The sequence below is a fragment of the Megascapheus bottae genome, chromosome 26 (assembly GCF_031878675.1).
Source record: "Megascapheus bottae isolate mThoBot1 chromosome 26, mThoBot2.hap1, whole genome shotgun sequence".
Lineage (NCBI taxonomy): Eukaryota > Metazoa > Chordata > Mammalia > Rodentia > Geomyidae > Megascapheus > Megascapheus bottae.
In genome coordinates, this window is record NC_143534.1 from 13,046,630 (window position 1) to 13,067,633 (window position 21,004).

A 21,004-nucleotide genomic window follows, 5' to 3' on the forward strand; every position below is an offset into this window, starting at 1 on the left:
CATCATTTTAAATGCATAATTTATGAGGATTAAGTAAGCAAATACAGTGTTCTAACTATTGTAAGTGCTTAATTGATAACTATTATCCCCAGAAGATTAGGCTGGGAATATACCCTGTAAATAACAGGAACATAAGTGGCCCATTATGGCTTACCAACCTGTATAAATACAGGTTTGGTGTTTTGTATTTTATTATTAATTAATTAATCTTTCGTCAATTTAGAGACTATAAGAAGTTAGTTTTTCACAGCAGGTAGTCCATGTTGCTTTTTATTTTTTAACTTCAATTTCAAATCTCCACAGAAGTTTTAATCATTGCAATTATGACTTATTGGCCTAAATAAAGTATTTATGAGCCAGGTGCAGGTGATTATACCTGTAATCCTATCTACTCAAGAGGCTGAGATCTGAGGATTGTGGTTTTGAAGCTAGCCAGGACAGAAAAGTTTCCATGATACCCTTATCTCCAATTAACCACTCAAAAACCAGAAATGGAGCTGTGGCTCACGGTAGTAGAGTACCAAAGTTGAGCAAAAGAGCTCAGGGACAATGCCCAAGCCCTAAATTCTAGCCCCACAACCAACAAATACAATAAAATAAAACAAAGCATTTATATTGGTGTAACTATTGAATGTTTTGAATTTAATTTCCACGGCTGAAAAAAGGAAAATACTAAAAATACAGACTTCTTAAAATAAATTTGTGAAGTATGAGGTGGAAGTAATGGCTTCTGAACGTGATAGTTGAGATGTTTATTGAACTTTTTTCTGTCATGAAGAAATATGGCTGTTATTCTGAAAAGAAGGAGGAGCACTTAGAAGCACATTCATAGGAGTTTGAGACGTGAGGGAAATCTGAGCATGCATCTTGCTAGCCTGCCTGCGCTTGGCTTATTTCTAGACCTGTTGGTGGTGGTTCTCATTCTACTTGCTTTATACAATTAGGAGAATCAAAGATGTTAGGTGTAGATGTTAGGTATGCTGATGATAGCTTTTCTCAATTATCTTCCATCTGAATTTAAATTAAATCTGAATTATCTTACATCTGAATTTCATTGTCCTTTCTAAATGCCCATTTTGTGTTTGTTCTTACTTCTTGCATAGGATTGACCAGTTCCCTGACATCAGGACTCTGGATTGGGCTAAATAGTCTAAGTTTCAACACTGGTTGGCAGTGGAGCGGGGGCAGTCCATTCCGATACCTCAACTGGTTACCAGGTAAGGCTTAGCCTAGCTGTGGATGAATTAACCCAAATTTAGTTTAGTGGACACCACGGAGATTGCTATTATCTCAATGAGGACCTCAGGGAGAAGAATTTGAGGACATCATTAAGAATCATCTATTTTTTGCCCTGCTTTGAAATCTGTTAGATCCTATAACCACTGGTGTTATGGGATAAGGATCTTTCTTCTAGGATTGTCCCAGAAATCAAGTCTCTTTTTAAATTCTCATGCTATCTTTGCTTGGTTTAGATATCATAGTTAAAAGAAAATTGAGACTATGTAATTGAGGGTGGGGCTGGGATGGGGAAAGATGGGAGAAGACAATGGATAGGATGACATTGATCAAGATGCATTGTATAATATGATTTCTAGAATCGAAATCACTTTGTACAACTACTTAAAATAAATAAACTACTGATTGTCTCACAAGGTACTTTTCAACTTTTGTACGACTGGCCTTGGAGTCTTTTGTCCTAACTTTGTTTTGATTTGGTAGTACTGGAATTTGACCTCAGGGTCTCACACTTAGCTTGACTTAGGTTGACTTACACTTTTCCACTTACACCATGCTTTTAGCCCAGTTTTGGGCTGGTTTATTTTGAAGGTAAACTATCAGAAATTTTTGGCCCAACTGGCTTCAAACTGTGATTTTGCTAATATTGGCCTCTTGAATAGTCAACATTACAGGCATAAGCCACTGGCACCCACTTTGCTGTAAATTTTATATATATCCTACCTAAAAGAGCTTATGTACAGAAATATGCGTTCATGATATATAATATACAATGTTATAGTCAGAAATATGGGGCTAAGCCTATACTTTACTACTAGGCTACACATTTAGCACTATTACTTGAATCTTGAAATGATTATCAGCTATATTTTTTCTATACCAGAGGAAGTAATCCTTATTGTATAGGAATATAGCATGCTCATTTTTTCCATTTTCACATAGGGCAATTTCTTTTATAAAAAACTATTTTATTATCTTTAAGTTGTTGTACAAAGGAGTTGCCATTCAACAAAGCAGTTTATGAATGCAGTGCATCTTAATGTCACCTCTTTTAACATTTTTACTTATCCCATCTTACCCACCTTTTCCCTTACTTTTCTTAATTTGGGGGCTATGTGACGATTTTTTGCCACTTATCAAAGCAGTTTATAAATACGACGCATCTTGATCTGTGCCATCTCTTCAATATTTGTATTCAAGTATTTCTTGAGCGAAGATCTGTCTTCTTCCTTATTCAAATGAGATATTGAACTGCTCAAATTAGAGAATATCAGTTGAGATCAATCAAACTATTAGATGATACTAATCATTTAGCAGTAGATGAAAGCTTCTCTTCCATGGTGAAATAATTGCATAACAGAAACTAGGTGATTTAAAAAAATTTCAGTTATGAAGATTTAATGTCCAATCATTTGCCTTCTCAGAGTTCACTGAGAATTTGGGGTTAACTTGGTGGAGGTATAGCTATATCAGTGGAATATTTATGGGAAAGGAACATATTTTCCTTATTAAACTAAATTTCTGGGAACAGGTGAAATATTACATCACTTTCTGAAAATAGTATGAGAGTTTCTTGAAATTAAAATTAGAAACTTCATTAAATACTATAAATTATTTTTGTATAAATTGTTCAGTCAAGCCTTTCAAATGAGCATGCATATAATTGAGGAATGCATGTATTAAATACATTTGCATTGCAGATGAGGATATTTTACATAAATGAACAAGTGGGAATCAAATATATAATGACTGTTCAAGTAGTAAAGACCACTAATTGAAACTTTAAGGTTGGGGTGTTATGTTCATAAATAAATGTATAACATGATTTAACTATTAATGCATTAATTAATAACCAATAGACTTAAATAGCTATTTTTGTTTCTTGACAGTTTCTAGTACTAATACCTTATCTGTTAGTTATCCTGTGATGTTGATTAAAATCTCAAAATAATTGAAAAACACTTTGTACTTAAAACTATCAGTAGTTTTTTTCTCTGTGTAACTAAATAAAAAACCTTCAAAAGTTCTGATAACCATTTCATGGAGCAAGTAACTTGATGTCCAGTTTTTGTAGAGAGAGGATCAGGAGTATGTTAGACACAAAGTAGATTCAATAAAGAATGTAGTTTGTTCATGCTCATTTCAAGTATGACATGAGATGCTGTCTGGACATGGCTTTAAATCATGTATCAGAATAAAAAACAACCATCAAAAATTGTAGGTATCAATGGGTGTATCCATTGCACTAGCAATATTGACTACTGGTAAGAAATAAAAGAGGAATTACTCTCAACAAGTATTCTTCAATGGGTGGACTTCAAGATAGTAAGCATCTTACTACTGGGAATCCAGTTCCTTCCTTCCTTCCATCCCTCCCTTCCTCCTTTCCTTTCTCTTTTTCCTTCTTTTTTTAAATCTCTTTTTTTTTTTTTGCCAGTCCTGGGCTTGAGCTCAGGGCCTGAGCACTGTCCTTGGACTTTCTCAAGGCTAGAGCTCTACCACTTGAGCCTCAGCACCACTTCTGGCTTTTTTCTATGTATGTGGTACCGAGGAATCGAACCCGGGTCTTCATGCATGCTAGGCAAGCACTTTAACCACTAGGCCAAACTCCCGGCCCTTCTTTTTCTTTCTTCCCTTTCTTTTCTATCGTTTCTTGTACCAGGGTTTGGAATCAGGTTTCCCTGGTGCTATACTACTTAAGTCCTGCCACCATCCCAGCTTCTTTCTGGTTAACTGGATATGGAGTTATGAATTTTTTTGCTCAGGATGGCTTCTGACAATAATTCTCCCAGTCTCAGCCTCTCAAGCAGCTTGGATTCTAAGTCACTGGTTCCTAGCTTTCCAGTCGTTTGCTTTACTGTCCCTTCTCTCCAATTGGGGAAGGTTTACCTGTATCCTAGCCCTCAAAATTAGCCTGAACAAGCTAGGGCTTCCACTCAGGGTCTCGGCATTGTCCCTGGGTTTTTTTGCTCAAGGATACTGCTCTATTATTCAAGCCACAACTACACTTATAGCTTTTCAGTGGTTAGCTGGAGATGAGAGTCTCACAGACTTTTCTACCCAGGCTGGCTTCAAACTCTGATCCTCAGATCTCAGCCTCCTGAGTGGCTAGGATTATGGGTGTGAACTCATTGACTCTGGTGTGTGGGGATTATTTCAAAGAAGTCTACTTGTATAATCATCATTTTAGGAATTGGAAAGCACCATCAACAAGGAAGCCAATAGGTCCCCATCATGTCTTTTGCTCTGCAATCAGTAAGTGTTGATTTGTGAATGTGTAGCAAAAGGCAGAATGGGGACCCATTACATCCCGAGGATGAATGGATGGATGGATGGATGGATGGACAGACGGATGGATGGATGGATGGTGAAGCTGAGGGTTGCTGCCTGTGTGAAATATTTACTGTAGTTCTACCTTAACTTTTCTGTGTTCTCAAAGGAAGTCCATCACCCGAACCTGGAAAAAGCTGTGTTTCCCTGAATCCTGAAAAAAATGCTAAGTGGGAAAGCCTGGAATGTGTTCAGAAGTTAGGCTATATTTGTAAGAAGGGAAACAATACTTTGAATTCTTTTATTATTCCCTCAGGTAAGTGATCTATTTGATCTCTTTACATAAAATTACAGCTTAATTTTAATTGGATGATTCAACTCCACAGGTTTTATTGATAGTTAGTGGGGTAATGTAAAGACAATCCTAAAAATTATTTCTGTCAGTTATTACAGCTATCGGTTGCTCATTTTTCCTTCTAAAAGTACAGTCGTTTGGGGGCATTATGCAAATAACTTTATTTTCCAAACTCTGTAAAGCAGGTATTATTTTTCAAATGCTATAGAGGAGGAAATAATACTGATAGAATATATACCATTTGCACCTATGACAAAAGTGAAATCTAAGCCAGGAAATAAATATCTAGAAGGGATTCTGCGATTATTATTAGCATTTGGTCTGGGTTCCATTGCTCTTTAGTATCATATCTTATACTGAAGCCTTCAGCAGAATGGAATAAAACATCTAAAATGTATAAACATATATGTCATTAATATATGTTATGTAATCTATATGAATTTTAAGTAGGAATAGGCTTTGGAAAAAATAGTCCATGATGAACTTTTTTAGACTTTTGTCAAATTAAACTATTAAGTCAAGAATGAATTTTTTTTTATTTGCCAGTCCTGGTATATGAACTCAGGGCCTGAGCACTGTCATTGGGCTTTCTCAAGGCTCGAGCTCTACCACTTGAGCTACAGTACCACTTCTGGCTTTTTCCTGTGTATGTGATACCGAGGAATCGAACCCAGGTCTTCTTGTATACTAGGCAGGCACTCTACCACTAGGCCAAACTCCCGGCCCTCAAGAATGAATTTTTAAGCCAGATGGTGGCTCACGCATGTAATCCTAGTTACTCAAGAAACTGAGATCTGAGGATCATGGTTCAAAGTCAGCCTGGGAAGACAAATCTGAGAGACTCTTATGTCCAGTTGATCACCAAAAAAGCCAAAAGTGAGTTGTGGCTTCAAATGATACAGGACTAGCCTTGAGTGTAAAAGCCCAGCCCCTCAGTTTAAGCCCCAGTATTAGCACACATATTATACATGCACATAGGATGAATTCTTCAAATAAAAAGCATTTATTTTTTTATTTTCAGCTGTGTTTGGAGAAGTCATGTTCGACATGGTTTATTTCTTTACTATTTTTCTTGCTTGGGAAGCTTGACAGTCCAGTATCCCTTGTCTTCTTTCCTCCTTGGCTTTGAAAAGCTCATTTATTTAGCTTGAAATATAATTGATAGGGCTGGAAATTCAAAAGGTACCTTCTTTTCATTTATATTGGTTATTTGCAGGTTTTGAGACATCATCTGATGAGGGTTTGACACCCTGTGACTGGTTTCCAGGGCTGAAAAATTAGATATACTGCCAGAAGGCCTCAGGAATATGCCAATGCTTTTTGTTTATTTTTCTGGTAACCACTGAAATTATATGGAATCTAAGTTACATTGAGGGAAAGAGGATTTTTTTCAAATGTGTACTTTCATATTCTAATAGCAAAGCATGGGGGTGTATTATTAAATTCTTAAAGACTGTGCTCTGAATCTTGGGTTTAAGCAAAGATAATTCAATCTCTACTTTATTTTTCAGGGTTTTTTTTCTTTTTCCTGTACTGAAGCTTGACATTAGGGACTCATGCACTTGTTTAGCTTTCCATTCAAAGTTAGTGTTCTCCCATCATACCTCCAGTTCTAGCTTTTGCTGGTTAATTTGGGACAAGAGTTTCTTGGACTTTTCTGCCTGGGCTGGTTTTGAACCAGTCTTCAGACCTCAGCCTTCTAATTAGCTAGGATTTTCTAAGGGAAAAACAGGACCAATGCATTAGAAGAATACAGGGAAAGTTATACTATATTGCACATTTACTAAAACAGTACATTCAAAAACATTAGATATATAAATTGACCTTTATCTGGTAAGCATGTTCCTTCTAAGCAAGGTAGTTAGGTAGATGAATATTTAAAATAGTAAGTAGTATATTTAAAATACGAAAATGAATCTATCATTTATGGAATATGGTTTCAATTTTTTCCTGACAAATACTCATTGCACCTACACCAACACCGGGTTTATGGGTATTCAGTACCAATGTGTTCATGAGATCACCACTGCTAAATATCTCCTACCATTACTTACTAATAGAGTGAACCTGTACAATATGCAATCAAAATTACAGAATCTGACCACCATTATTCATAGTAATGATGAGGAGATTGAGTACTGATTGACTTCGATAACAGTTTTGTGATGTTTCATCATGTGCAAACACATTCTCTCCATTCTTTTCTAGTTCTAGAGGTTGGAAATTTTAAATAACTGCATACTAATTAGTTTGTTTTACCTCTGTGGCTACATCCATCCTATGTGCTATGCCTTGCTTAAAATCACATAATGCATGAGAAATTTAAGTTTTGCTTAAAGGACTTTGGAATGTAATTTGTCCTCTGAGTCTCAAAACATGTGAAGAGTGCATAATAGATAGGATGACTATTAAAGATTTGCTAATCACAAAATCCAGGTGCAATCTTGTAGTTAGTTTATGAGTTCCCATTCTACTTTTGCCTGTGTTAGTGTAAGCACAAGCAAAACAGAAAATGCCTAGTCCATCCTTTGTCATTATGCATGCGAAAAAAGAGAAGTATCTTCATAGTTCCACAGTTATGAACAGTTTTTATTTATATGGGAAAAATGACTTTTATGTATATGGGAAATGTTAGTAGAATTTTAAGCAGATATTCTCTTGGAACGGCTTTTCAAACTTAGTATTCTTTTCTAGAAAGTGACATACCTACCAGTTGTCCCAGCCAATGGTGGCCCTATGCAGGCAACTGTTACAAGATTCACAGAGAGGAGAAGAAGATTCAGAGAGATGCCTTGAAGGCCTGCAGGAAGGAAGGTGGAGACCTGGCAAGCATTCACACCATTGAGGAATTTGACTTTATCCTCTCCCGGCTAGGATATGGTGAGAACTCTTATGCTGCTAATAAGCTTGAGGTTCTGGTCTTTTCTCTTTTCAGCCTCTCAAAAATAGAATCCCAATATCAAACGGACTATATGTAACATCGGTAATGAACAATGCAAATTTAATTTAAAAAATATCCATCAGGCCTACAGAGTGAAATTTGCGTAATCATTTAAAGCACAGTCATCACTGAAAGATGACACTTTGTTTTCTTTTGAATATATAGTGAACTCATGGGTCGAATTTCAGTATTATTCTTCCACATGAGATCTGGACTCAGAGATATCTGTGTTGAACTTGTCAACATTGAATTTTCTTGGAATTACATGGAGTGTGTATTTTTCTTGTCAGTCATGGGGCTTGTACTCAGGGTCTGGGCATTGTCCTTGAGCTTTCTCTATTGCTTGAACCACACCACCACTTCTGGCTTTTTCTGTGTGGCTTCATGAATGCTAAACAAGTACTCTACGACTAGACTACATGTGTATTTTTTTGGTACCATTATCATATTTCACAAGGAAGATCTTTAGATGAATGACCTAGTTTGGACTTTCTTGTCATGTTTGATCCAGCTACTGTTGAAAGGAATGGGACATTAGTTGTGAACTGGTTACTAAGCCTTCTAGAGAACATTATGTCTCAATTTAGGGTCATTAATTCAAAAATGCACTGATCAGAAATAAACTAAAAATGAAATGAACAGGTATTACTTGTCTTGAAGAGTAGCCTGAGAAGCAACACATTTAGTATAAAAGCCTGTCGTGCAAGTACTACCTGCAATGCAGTGGTTGCTGATCGAATCATTATCATTTTCATCCTCTACCAATGAGGCCATTGGATAGCTGCCTCTGCTCTTCACTTCTGCTGGGCAAAACAGGAAGAAATAGATGCTGGGATGGATGGAGAAGCTGGCTTCCTGACACAAGTTGCCAGACAACTGATGGGGAGTGGGAAAGATAAAGCAATTAATTCATAGATGTGATTAAACAATAGTCTTCAACCAGATTCCCCAGATCCCTAAACACTGTTACTCCAAGAACCTGTGTCCAATAGTAATCAGCTTCTGGGTACCTCGTTTGGTACAGCCTGGAATCAGCAGTTTAGAAACAATGTCTTGATTATCCTATGTTCCTCGCCTGGGAAATTCAAGCTAAATAAAGATAATATAACCACCACAGATACTTTTGAAGACCAGTTACTTAAGAGTATTTGGCATAAGCTCTATTCACCATAGCAAAGATATGGAACCAACCTAGATGTCCCTCAGTTGATGAGTGGATCAACAAGTTGTGGTATTTGTACACAATGGAATTCTATGCTGCTATCAGAAAGAATGACATCGCCCCATTTGTTAGGAAATGGAAAGACTTAGAAAAAAATCATATTAAGTGAAGTAAGCCAGACTCAAAGGAACTTAGGCTCAATGGTTTCCCTCATTCGTCATAATCAGTAGAAACCTTGGGCTCTACTAGCAGAGATCTGCAATAGAGCAAAATCTAGATACATAAGGCCATATAGTATGAGGCTAATTGAAAGGACCTCCAGGATATTGAAACAAAAGCCATATAACAAATGATTGTTGTCCTTAATGTACTATGTTGTCTCTCATCTCCTTTGCTGTCCCTTGGTTATCTCATATTGTTACAATATCTCACTTTGTTATCTGATATATTGAATTTATTTGTATTTGGTTATTTGAAATTTGATAGGGAAGGGGGGGAAAACCAAGACGGGTGGGGAATATGGGGGGGGAGGGTAATGGGTACCAAGACATGTGAAAGGGTATCAATGTATGTGAATTAATGCACCTTCTATCTGGCAAATATCATGTAACCCTTTTACTAATCATAATAAAAAAAAGAATTATAAAGTACAAGTTAAAGAAAAAAAAAAGAGTATTTGGCATAATGGCTAGTAAGTTTGCAAATGAACCAGTAGGGGGCAGGCTGACAGAAGATGGGAAGGGGCCTACTTTCTACTCTGCTTTCTACAAAATGGACTAGTCATAAGAGATGCATATGTTTTTATTGTCATAAAAAATGTTGGGAAGCTTGATGACTAAAATTGGTGACTAAAATTAAACTGAGCTTGAAATGAGAAAGCCTTCCATTCGGAAAAAATAAAAAAAGAATTATTAAAAGCAGAATATTTACATTATAATATTTGCAATGTGATAAGTATTGAAATACAGTACTTACCTAAAAAAATGAAATAATACTGACAAAGATGCAGAAAAGTTATACACTTATGACTATTGCTTCCAATCAAACCCTTTTTCTAGCTAGCTAAGGTGACAGCTTTTGGAAACATATCACCACAAATGAATAAATTGTAAATGCTCACATAAGTTATGATTCTAGCAACTAACATGACTTCCATAACTAACTCTTAAAAATAAGCCTAACCACTTGTTACTCACATATTATATGCTTTTGTAGGAGTAAAACTTGTGCTTAGTTGCTGTGCACTGGTGACTCATACCTGTAATCTTGGCTATGCAGGACACAGTTCTGAGGATCAAGGCTCAAAAGCATCCAAAGCAGAAAAGGTCCCTGATACTCTGATCACCTATTAACTTCTTAAAAGCTGGAAGTAGGGCTGTAGCTCAAGTGGTATAGTGCTAGCCTTGACCAATAAAAGCTTAGGACAGTGCTCAGACCCCAATTTCAAGACCTAGGACCAGCAAGGGAAAGAAAGAGAGAGAGAGAGAGAGAGAGAGAGAGAGAGAGAGAGAGAGAGAGAGAGAGAGAGAGAGAGAGAGAGAGAGAGAGGGAGGGAGGGAGGGAGGGAGGGAGGGAGGGAGGGAGGGAGAGAGAGAGAGAGAGAGAGAGAGAGAACAGAAAAAAAGAGGCTGAGAAATTATAAATCTAAAAAAGAATAAGTTAGTGAGAAAAATGTACAGTAAACACTTCATATTTTATTTAACTTAGGGGCTTGATTTTACATTGGTCTTCAATTCAAATTGGGAGGCACAGGAGTCGCTTGCAATCTGTATTTGTTGCTCAGAGCTGAGGGGCTAACAAGTCAAAAGAAAAGAAAGGGGAAAGGAAAGGGGACCATCCCAGCTCTGGCATTCAGGCTTTGTGACCCTGGAAACATCTGCTGGATCTGGCATGAGGCCAGTCTAGAACTTCTGCAAAAGCAGAATCACAGTCGAGTGCAAATCTGAGATGGAAGAAGGTCAGTCATTTAGTGAAATCACTATGGGGTTTGAGAACTTTCTCAGTTTTTTTCCAAACATCATCATCTTTACCATCCTCAGAAGTACTTTTAGCTTTAAAAGATGATGTATGAAGCTTTCCTGATGGAATTCCCAACGACGTAACTTATATAGATATTGAAGTATACATGAATGTATACACGTGTGTATAGACACATATATAATGTATTTTAACTGTATTTTTAATTATCTTTAAGTAGTTGTACAAAGAAGTTGCCATTCAACAAATCAGTTTATAAGCACAGGGCATCCTGATCCATGTTACACCTTTCTTCATAATCTATGTATACATATGTATACATATGTGTGTATGTGAATATATATCTATATATACTTTGATTTTATGTGGAAATGTTTATTTTTACAGACATGAACTCTTAGATCTTCAATTGTCTCATTATTTACTGAGATATTTGTGTATTTTGAAGGAAAAATCCCCAATATTATGAAAAATCAAAATTATAAAATTCAATAACATTCTTCATAGAATACCAAAGCAAAATGATCACATTTTCCACCTTTATGCATTGTTTTGATTTTAGCCTTATTTGCTTCTTGAGGGTTTTCTGGCATTTTCTGACATTTCCATGAAAATGATTACAGACCCACTTATGTTTGTAGACTAGTAACTAAATGACAAATGTCAGGAGCCAGCCTACTTACTTCTTTTATCATCACTAGGCTTTATTTTTCTAGTTACTGTTTAGATGCTTTTTACCCGTATTGTAGTGACTGCACTTTAATGGAAACACCTGAACTGTTCTTGATAAATAACAATGAAGGCAAAGTGATTTAAAATTTATTCTTTGAAAATACTCTTATGTTTAATGATAGTCAAGTATATAATGGGACATAAGTGTGTATACACATATGCATGGCACAATATTTCTGATAATATGATTGCATTTGGCATTGCATCTGATAAAGCATTTGTAACAAAAAAGCATGTCTCTGAGACAGAGGGCAGTAGGAAATTCACCTGACTTTCCTTTTCCCTGTTTCCAGGAGATGTAATTTCAATAGTGCAACTGAAAAATTCAGTCTCATTTACAATATAAAGAAAACACTACACATGTAAAACTAACATCATAAAATGTCATAGACATCGGAGTTTATAGCATGTAGGTAATATTAACACCAAGAGGATTATCGTTTATGGCCCTTACAATATCAAGGGAGTTGTGTTGACAGCACAATGCCCTCCTTTCTCGATGCTCCGTTGACCTTTGGAAAGACAGCTTTAAAGTTTACTTTGTGACTTTTCCTTTCTGTGCAGAGCCAAATGATGAACTGTGGATTGGCTTGAATGACATCCGGATTCAAATGTTCTTTGAATGGAGTGATGGGACCCCTGTAACATTTACAAAATGGCTTCGTGGAGAACCAAGCCATGAGAACAACAGGCAGGAGGACTGCGTGGTGATGAAAGGCAAGGTAAGACAGTGCGCTGGCAATGTTGACAGGCTCGGGCGTGCTTCCTCTCCTCCCCGTTCTGTTTGCTGACCTGGTTTCTATTCCAGGCAGGTTGGTATGCATCAGAGTTGACTCAGGCTCCAGGGTCAGTTTCTTGACTCTTCTTCAGTTATCTAGCAGATTCTAATTAAAAGCAGATCACAAAGGGGAAAGACAGAAACTTTGGGTTTAAGGATAAAATTAACTGTTAAGTGATAGTCATGGTTCCTCTAAGATATAATTGATTATATATTAATATGTAACCTATCTATGTAATCTATCATGTTTTCTTTTTTTCATATATTTTTATTGTAATTAATAGAAGGGTCACATTATATTCGCCAGATAGAAGGTGCATTAATTCACATACATTGATACCCTGTCTCATGTCTTGGTCCCCATTTCCCTCCCCCCACCCCCACCCATCATCTTGTTTTTCCCCCTTCCCTATCCAATTTCAAATAACCAAATACAAATATATCCAATATATCAGGTAATGAAGTGAGATACTGTAACAATATGAGATAACCAAGGGACAGCAAAAGAGATGAGCGATAACATGGTACATTAAGGACAACAATCACTCACTATATGGCTTTTGTTTCTATATCCTAGAGGTCCTTTCATTTAGCGTCATACTACATGGCCTTATATATCTAGGTTTTATTCTATTGCAAATCTCTGCTAGTAGAGCCCAAGGTTTCTACTGATTATGACAAATGAGGGAAACCATTGAGCCTAGGTTCCTTTGAGTCTGGCTTACTTCACTTAATATGTCTATCATGTTTTCTATTACCTGAATTTAGTTATTGTCTATCATCTATCTATCTATCTATCTATCTATCTATCTATCTATCTATCTATCTATGATTTTCTATTACCTGACTTTAATTATTTATCTCTCACTTGGTATTAACTCACTGCAATGTATGGGTCACGTTTATAAATGCAAATTTTGTCTTCCATTCCCAAGATAATAAGTATTTCTGGATCCTAAACATTGACATTCCATTCACCCTTCTTCCCAACCTCTAATTCCTTACAGCTTCTTACTTAACAGGTGTCCTACTTAGTTTCTTCTGTCTGCTTCTTAGAGACTCTGCACATGCCATGCATGTACATGTGTACACACAAACACACACACACACACACATACACACACACACACCACACACTCACGCTACATCTACATGCATAACCAAGGTTCTGCTTCTCTTTTCAACTGAGTGCCCTGAGTTGCTGCAGATCTAGCAGGCCCATTGACATATTATGGTTTCCGCAGCCTAGAATTTGCTCTTGGAGAGCTACATTTGATTGGGGGGGGGGGAGTTATTTCTGGATAGCTTATATACGCTTTGTGAACTTAAAGGCCACCTTGACAGAGCATGAGGCAGCTGTCTGCGCACATCTGAGCATCAGCACTGAGGCACCTATACATATTTGGGAGTTCCTTTTAGAGTCTCTATGATCAGATCCAAGCCATATCGGGATGAAGACCCTTTCCATCTGTGTGCCCTGGGTCAAACCTGTGCTTCCATACAAAGCATGCATCTACATTTCCCTTCTATAGATACTATTTTGCCTTAATAAGCTTGAACTTTGCTTTTCCTTATTTGAGTCATCATTCTAAGAGTCTAGCATCTGACTGGGGCTGAAGCTCAATGACAGTATGCTTGCCTACCATGAATGAGGTTCTGGGTTTGATTCCCAGCACTGAAAATAAAGGCACAGAACATAACATCAGAAAAATCATTTATTCATGTATCATACGGCATCATGGGGCTTGGGGAATCAAATGAGGCCATGTACCTAAATCATTTAAGAAGCATGCCATGCCAGTCTTTAGGTGCCATCATTATAAATCCGTCTTATAGTAATTAAACAAAATCCAGCCTTGTTTGATAACAAGCAGCATACATTCTACATTCCAGATCATAAGTAAGCATTTCTTATTTAACGTTTCCAGATGGAAGAGAAAATTTTGTTGATTTTTTTATGTTTTGTGATGATTTCTTTTCTCCTTGTGCTCTGCAGGATGGATTCTGGGCAGACAGGGCCTGTGAGCAGCCACTGAATTACATCTGCAAGACGAAATCACAGACTCGGGATCCAGGAGTGGTGGAAGTAGAAAGGGGCTGCCGGAAAGTGAGTATAAAAAGAACTTAATGATGATCAATGCATAGCCTATGGAACTAGGGAAACAGAGGAAGGAAGGAAGAAGGAAGGAAGGAAGGAAGGAAGGAAGGAAGGAAGGAAGGAAGGAAGGAAGGAAGGAAGGGCTTGAGAGGGATGAGGGAGAATGATGAAGGGGTGACTTTGATCAAGATATACTGTACTCATAAACTAACAGGTGGAATGGTAACCCATCTGTACAACTACTTAAAGATAATAAATATATAATAAAGCTGGGCATTGGTGTCTCTTGCCCGTAATCCTAACTACTCAGGAAGCTGAAATCTGAGAGAGGTTCAAAGCCAGCTTGGGCAAGAAACTTTTATTCCAATTAACCACTAAAAAGCTGAAAGTATTTTGTGATTGCTGTTCTTAATGTACTATGTTATTTTTCTCTTCTCTTTTTTTGCCCTTGTGGTTAATCTCATATTGTTACTGTATCTAATGTTGTTACCTGGCATATTGTATATATGTTTATTTGCTTATTTGAAATAGGAAAGGGAAGGGGGAAAATAAGATGATTGGGAAGGGGTGGGGGGAGGGAAATGGGGACAAAAACATGAGCAGTGGTATCAATGTGTGAGAAGTAATTCACCTACTACCTGACGAATGTAACCGTAACCCCTCTATACATTTTCCTAACAATTAAAAAAATTAAAGTATTTAAAACTAAAAAAAATAAGATGAAAGTAGGATGGTGACTCAATGGAGCACTAGTCTTGAACAAAGAAGTTCAGGGAAAGCATCCAGGCCCTAAGCTCAAGCCCCAGGAGCAGTAGATACTATTATTACTATGCTGCTCTGACTACTGCTAAATATACCTAAGAATATAAGAGAAGCATTTAGTATTTGATAGGGGCTTATTTTTTAAGCAGCCTTATTATCCTAGCCAAATGTCTCAACTGTCAGGCTAATGGCCCTGTTGTTCTTACAGTTTTCTTTGGGGATTCTTTATACTGAGTATGTGGGCACACACAGAAGCTCCATTCAGAATGTCCTGGCATTTGGAAAAGATAATTAGGAATAAAATGATGCATAAGGGGGCAAAGGGAAGGAGATAGAGACAGGATACATACCCATCCATACCTTGCCCCCCCTGTAATGGCAGGCTAGAATCCACAAAGTGTCTAGAATCATACCCATAGATAACTTCAAGTGCTGACAGCACACTAGCCTCAGCCAAAAAAAGCTCAGCCGCAGCACCCAGGCCCTGATTTCAAGCCCCACAGCTGAAAAAAAAATGTGTACAAAAATTCTTGAACATGTAAGAAAGCTGTAGTTATGTACGTTTACTGTTTGTTATTTTTCTGTTGACTGTGGAGTTATTCATCTTCCTCTTTTTGTCCTCTCTCACTTCCTGTGAATAAAAAGGAAGTGGGAATGAATTATCTTCACAAGTGCTGTTCTGCTGTGGTCACCAGCATCTTAAAATGTAATTTGGTATTGGACAAAGAAGTCACAAAGTAGAATAGAACTGATAAGAGAAAATTATTGGATGTTAGATATATCAGGGATTATAGCAGTAATCAAATTACTTTCCTGATTTTTGCATTCTAGAAATGCAACTCTAGATGAGCTAGTACAGCATGAGTAAGTTATAAAGCTTTGTTATGTAGCATCAGCAGAAGCAAGTCTGGATCCTGGGTCTCCTAATTCTAGTCAGCACACTGCCTTTTACTACCAGCACACTTATATACTCTCTGTCTAATCATATGATGACAAATGCTTCCAGATTTAATTTGCATTCCGATGCATTTTCTTTCTAGCATTTTCTTTGGTGATTTGTTATTCTTGCTTCTTTCTTCTTTTTATATATTTTGTTCATTGTATTCAGTAATCTTTTCCCATTTCCCCACTGTGAGACTCACAAATTATACTCTCTACTTTTAGTTTTAAATGAATGAACATTATGTTTTCATAATGATAAAAGAGTTAATCAGTATCTCCATTTCCTACCTAAGAAAATGAATGAGGTTAATTATTTTACTTAAACTTTTTTTTTTTTTTTGCCAGTCCTGGGCTTAAGCTCAGGGCCTGAGCACTGTCCTTGGATTTTTCTCAAGACTAGAACTCTACCACTTGAGCCTCAGCACCACTTCCGGCTTTTTCCAAGTATGTGGTACCAAGGAATTGAACCCGGGGCTTCGTGCATGTTAGGCAAGCACTCTACCACTAGGCCAAACTCCGGCCCTACTTACACTTTTTTTTAATCCTTAAAGCTTGAAAATAACCGTGCCTGCAATCATAGCTACTCAGGAGACTGAGATCTGAAGAATATGCTTCAAAGCCAGTCTGGGCAGATTTTTATCGCCAATTTACCACCAAAGAGCTGGAAGTAGAGCTGTGGCTCATACGGTATGGCCTATCCTTGGGCCATATAAACTCAGAAATAGGCCCTGAGTTCAAGAACCAGTGCTGGCAAAAAAGGAAAAAAAATGACATATACAAAAAGAAGTTTCAAAAATAAGACAGATTTCTGCTATATCATCCAGTCAGCTTCCTTACAATTGAACTTTGTAGTCACCAATTGCTCATGGCTTCTATAGGCAGCTAGATTTGTTACTCCACAAACGATTCTCTGTGATTACTTATTCTGAATGGAAATCGTAGCCTTTCTGTTGAATTTCTTCAGTGGACATCATATAAATTGCTTGCATTCCAGGATGCGTCCAAATAAAGAAGAATAATGGATTTCTCCCTATGTGCCATCACAATTTACCCTGTGAGAGACAGTATTTTCCATTATTTGCATTATTCACCCATACATGGTTTGCATTTCAGAGCACCCCAATGTATTTTTGTTACATATATCACCTGATGATCAGTCTGTATTTCTTTGGAGAAATAGTAGTTAAAACAAGATTTCCGAACAAATGTCCTTGGAGTCTACTCACTCATTCCTTGTTTGTGGACATTAACAGGGCTGGAAGAGACATGGCTTTTACTGTTACTTGATTGGCCACACACTTTCAACTTTCACAGAAGCAAACCAGACATGCAACCGTGAGAAGGCTTACTTAACAACCATTGAAGACAGGTAGGTAACTGCTGTAATTTTGTTTTAAACTATGTCTAATTGTGAATGCTTTTCAGTAAAGTTTAAGTACCGGTGTGCTGTCAAGTTCGGAGAGATTTGTATGTGACCTTGAGATTCACTTTATATAAAGTTTAGTGGACACGATGAGAACGATGTTCTTCTTTGGGTACTTCATCGCAGGTATAAAATATTTTTGTTACTTTTGGTCCTCTAAAAGCAAAATTCAGAAGAGTTTACTAATGTAGCTGCTGATTTACTGCTTGTAAAAATTTCAAGCAGGAAAAACATAAAGATTTGTCAGTTCAATATCCCACATTTTAGGGCTGGGAGTTTGGCTTAGGGGTAGAGTGATTGCCCAGCCTGCATGAAGACCCAGGTTCGAGTCCTTGGTACCACATACATAGAAAAGGCTGGAAGTGTTGTTGTGGCTCAAGTGGTAAAGCTTTAGCCCTGAGAAAGCCCAGGACAAGTGATGCTGTAGTTCAAGGGGTAGGGCAGTAGCCTTGAGCTGAAGAGCTCAGGGACAGCGCCCAGGCCCAGAGTTCAAGTCCCACAACTGACAGAAGGGAGAGAGGGAGAGAGAGGGGGGGGGGAGAGGGAGAGGGAGAGAGAGAGAGAGAGAGAGAGAGAGAGAGAGAGAGAGAGAGAGAGAGAGAGGAGAGGGAGAGGGAGAGGGAGAGGGAGAGGGAGAGGGAGAGGGAGAGGGAGAGGGAGAGGGAGAGGGAGAGGGAGAGGGAGAGGGAGAGGGAGAGAGGAGACACAGAGACACAGAGAGAGAGAAAGAGCGCGCCCAGGACAGGGCTCAGGCCCTGGTTTCAAGCCCTAGGACTTGCACACAACAACAACAAAAACAACAACAGCAAAAACCAACCCATATTTTGCCTTTACCACTTCTCCCACCAAATGGGACAAGAGCGAGGACTGAGTGTGAGGACACAGGAGAGACAGAGTCAAAGTCGTGTGCCTTTCACATGCACTTGCGCCTCAGATCCTATCTGTGACTTCAACAGGTATGAGGATTTCTCTCCCTTCCCCCCTCACTAGCCAGTAAACAGTCCTGCCACAGTACCAGCTGTACAGCCTTTCCTCCAGTTTGACATCACCTGGAGAGTGCATCAGACCCCAGTCCCCAAGACTAGCCCTCACCCCTTCAGTTCAGATACAAGGTGTGCAAGCCCTGTGTTGTTCCTCCTGTGGTTTTGAACATCTGGCTACAGATCCGTGTTCTCCTTCCTTCAGTTCTATTCATTAGTTTCAACAGCTCAGAGACTCAAGGAAACACACTTACTGGGTAGTTATAAGTGAGTTGTTAAAGGATATTGGTCAAGACATACATGGCATTGTGCTCTAGGAGTGCATGGAGCCCTCAGGTATTTCCTGTCCAGGTACATGGCATTCAGAAACCCTTACCTGGTCAGCTTTTGGAAACTCTCTGAACCCTGGGGTTTTTATGGAGATTTCAAGGCGTGGGGCATGCTTGTTAATAGACTAAACAGGAAAACTTGCTAAAAAGACTTCCAGGGCATGGCACAGCATCTTCTGGAATAAGAGTGGATAATATGTCCTAGGATCACATGAAGCTAGAAGCTTGGGATCTATGAGCAAAACATAACCAACACATATCATTCAGAATTGTTCATTCTTTCTACGTCTCCTTTATTTTCTAATGGAGAAATATGTATACTATTTCACTACATTTTATAATTTTTCTTGTGCATTTTTAAAGCTCGCTGTTAAGTTTAGTTTTCAGACATTTAAGAAATATAACTTGTAATTGGAGCTGTGTTTGTTCATTTTAGGGTATAGAATTATCCAGACTAGAGTCAAGTAAATGTATTCCATTATGACCAAAGTTCTGTAGGCATCTTTTCTGTACTCTCTGCAGTTGCTATTGCTCTCTTCACTACTGAAAGATTTGGCTTCCGCTTTCCTCTTGTCCCAGAAAGAGACTTATGTTGTCTGTGCTGCTCCCTATATTGATTCCTGTTAGTTGATGAAGGCAGTTTGGGGTTGCCATGCCAACTGAGTAGCATTGTTAGCAGCTTATGCCACCTCCAAAGATGAGAAGAGAAAAGGAAGAAGAGAAAATGTTAGAATTTATGATTCCACCCCAGCTCTTTCTAAGATTGATCTTCTGCTTCCCTGTTATTTCTTCCTGGTTCTGTTTCAGTCTTGAGGCTTGAGAATAAAATTGAGGGGGAAAAATCCATGTAGACAATTCCATTTGTACTATTGCAGAATTATGTAGATTGCACAATCAATTTAAAGTGTGGGCTGATATGTTAAATGTTTGTAAAATTGCTGTAGTTTTCTCCTCTAGGTGTAAAAATGCTCTTATTTTGAGGAGAGGCAAAGAGGATAGTAAGGACTAGAAAAATGGCTGAGGGTGTTTGAAAGATTTAATTTTACTCAGCTAAATGATATTTTTCCTGTACAAACTTAGACTTCTTTAATGAAATTTATTATACTTTAAAGCTGTGTAAGTATAATGCAGTGTGGTTGAATAAACAACTACATCATAGCTCAAACACAACTGAGATGCTTTCCATGCCAATAATTTTGTTCAAATTACATAAACTGAAAATGGATTATTTCCCTAATAAACTTTCTTATTACTTTCATTCCAAAGAATCACATAAACGTTTCTAAAGATTATCTAATGTTTGATTTTCTTTTAAAGATACGAACAAGCATTCCTAACTAGCTTGGTTGGATTGAGGCCCGAAAAATACTTTTGGACAGGACTTTCAGATGTGCAAAACAAAGGCACATTTCAGTGGACAGTGGAGGAGGAAGTACAGTTCACACACTGGAATTCTGACATGCCAGGTATGTGCCCTGCTCTGCCTGAGGGTTTCATCCACCCTGAGAATCTGTCAAGCAAGGCTTCTTGTTCCCCTGTGTCAGAAGAAAAAGTTGCTCCATCCTTGAAAAATCACAAGTGAATGTGAACGTGTCTATAGAAAATGGACACAAGGTATTTAGGTAGGGAAGAGCCGTACTTGTGTGCCACAGTGATGGCGCTAAGGAGAATGCTTATGTGGAATTCCAACACCCTGTCTCAGGCTGGAGAGATATGGCTCAAGTGGTTAAAGTGCCTGCTTAGTAAATTCAAGAACCCCAGTCTCATCAAAACGATAGAAAAAGAGATACCTCATCTTTGTGATTAGCCCCTCTGTCTGCCATGGAACTTGTTTTTAATTCTTTTAAGACCTATGCAAAGGAATTAGGAATCCAAAAACATAAAGTGACCAGAAAACATCGAGGCAGCAATTCCTATGAATATCTTTGGTTGGGTGGCCAAAGAGATGTGACCGGGACATGTGACACCAAGCTTCATTTGCTTTCGTTAGGCCATTATACGTCATTCTGAAATCCACTC

General features: G+C 38.0%; 1 protein-coding gene across 1 annotated transcript in view; it reads left to right on the top strand.

The window, feature by feature from the left end:
* Mrc1 (mannose receptor C-type 1) overlaps positions 1-21,004 on the top strand; it is a 68,816-nt gene that overhangs the window by 20,430 nt on the left and 27,382 nt on the right. Inside the window, exons 5-11 of the mRNA XM_090318967.1 lie at positions 1,104-1,217; positions 4,676-4,822; positions 7,556-7,741; positions 12,238-12,395; positions 14,448-14,558; positions 17,507-17,622; positions 20,303-20,451. Of these exons, the coding sequence (XP_090175093.1) occupies positions 1,104-1,217; positions 4,676-4,822; positions 7,556-7,741; positions 12,238-12,395; positions 14,448-14,558; positions 17,507-17,622; positions 20,303-20,451 (981 nt within the window). The remainder of the gene's footprint in view (positions 1-1,103; positions 1,218-4,675; positions 4,823-7,555; positions 7,742-12,237; positions 12,396-14,447; positions 14,559-17,506; positions 17,623-20,302; positions 20,452-21,004) is intronic.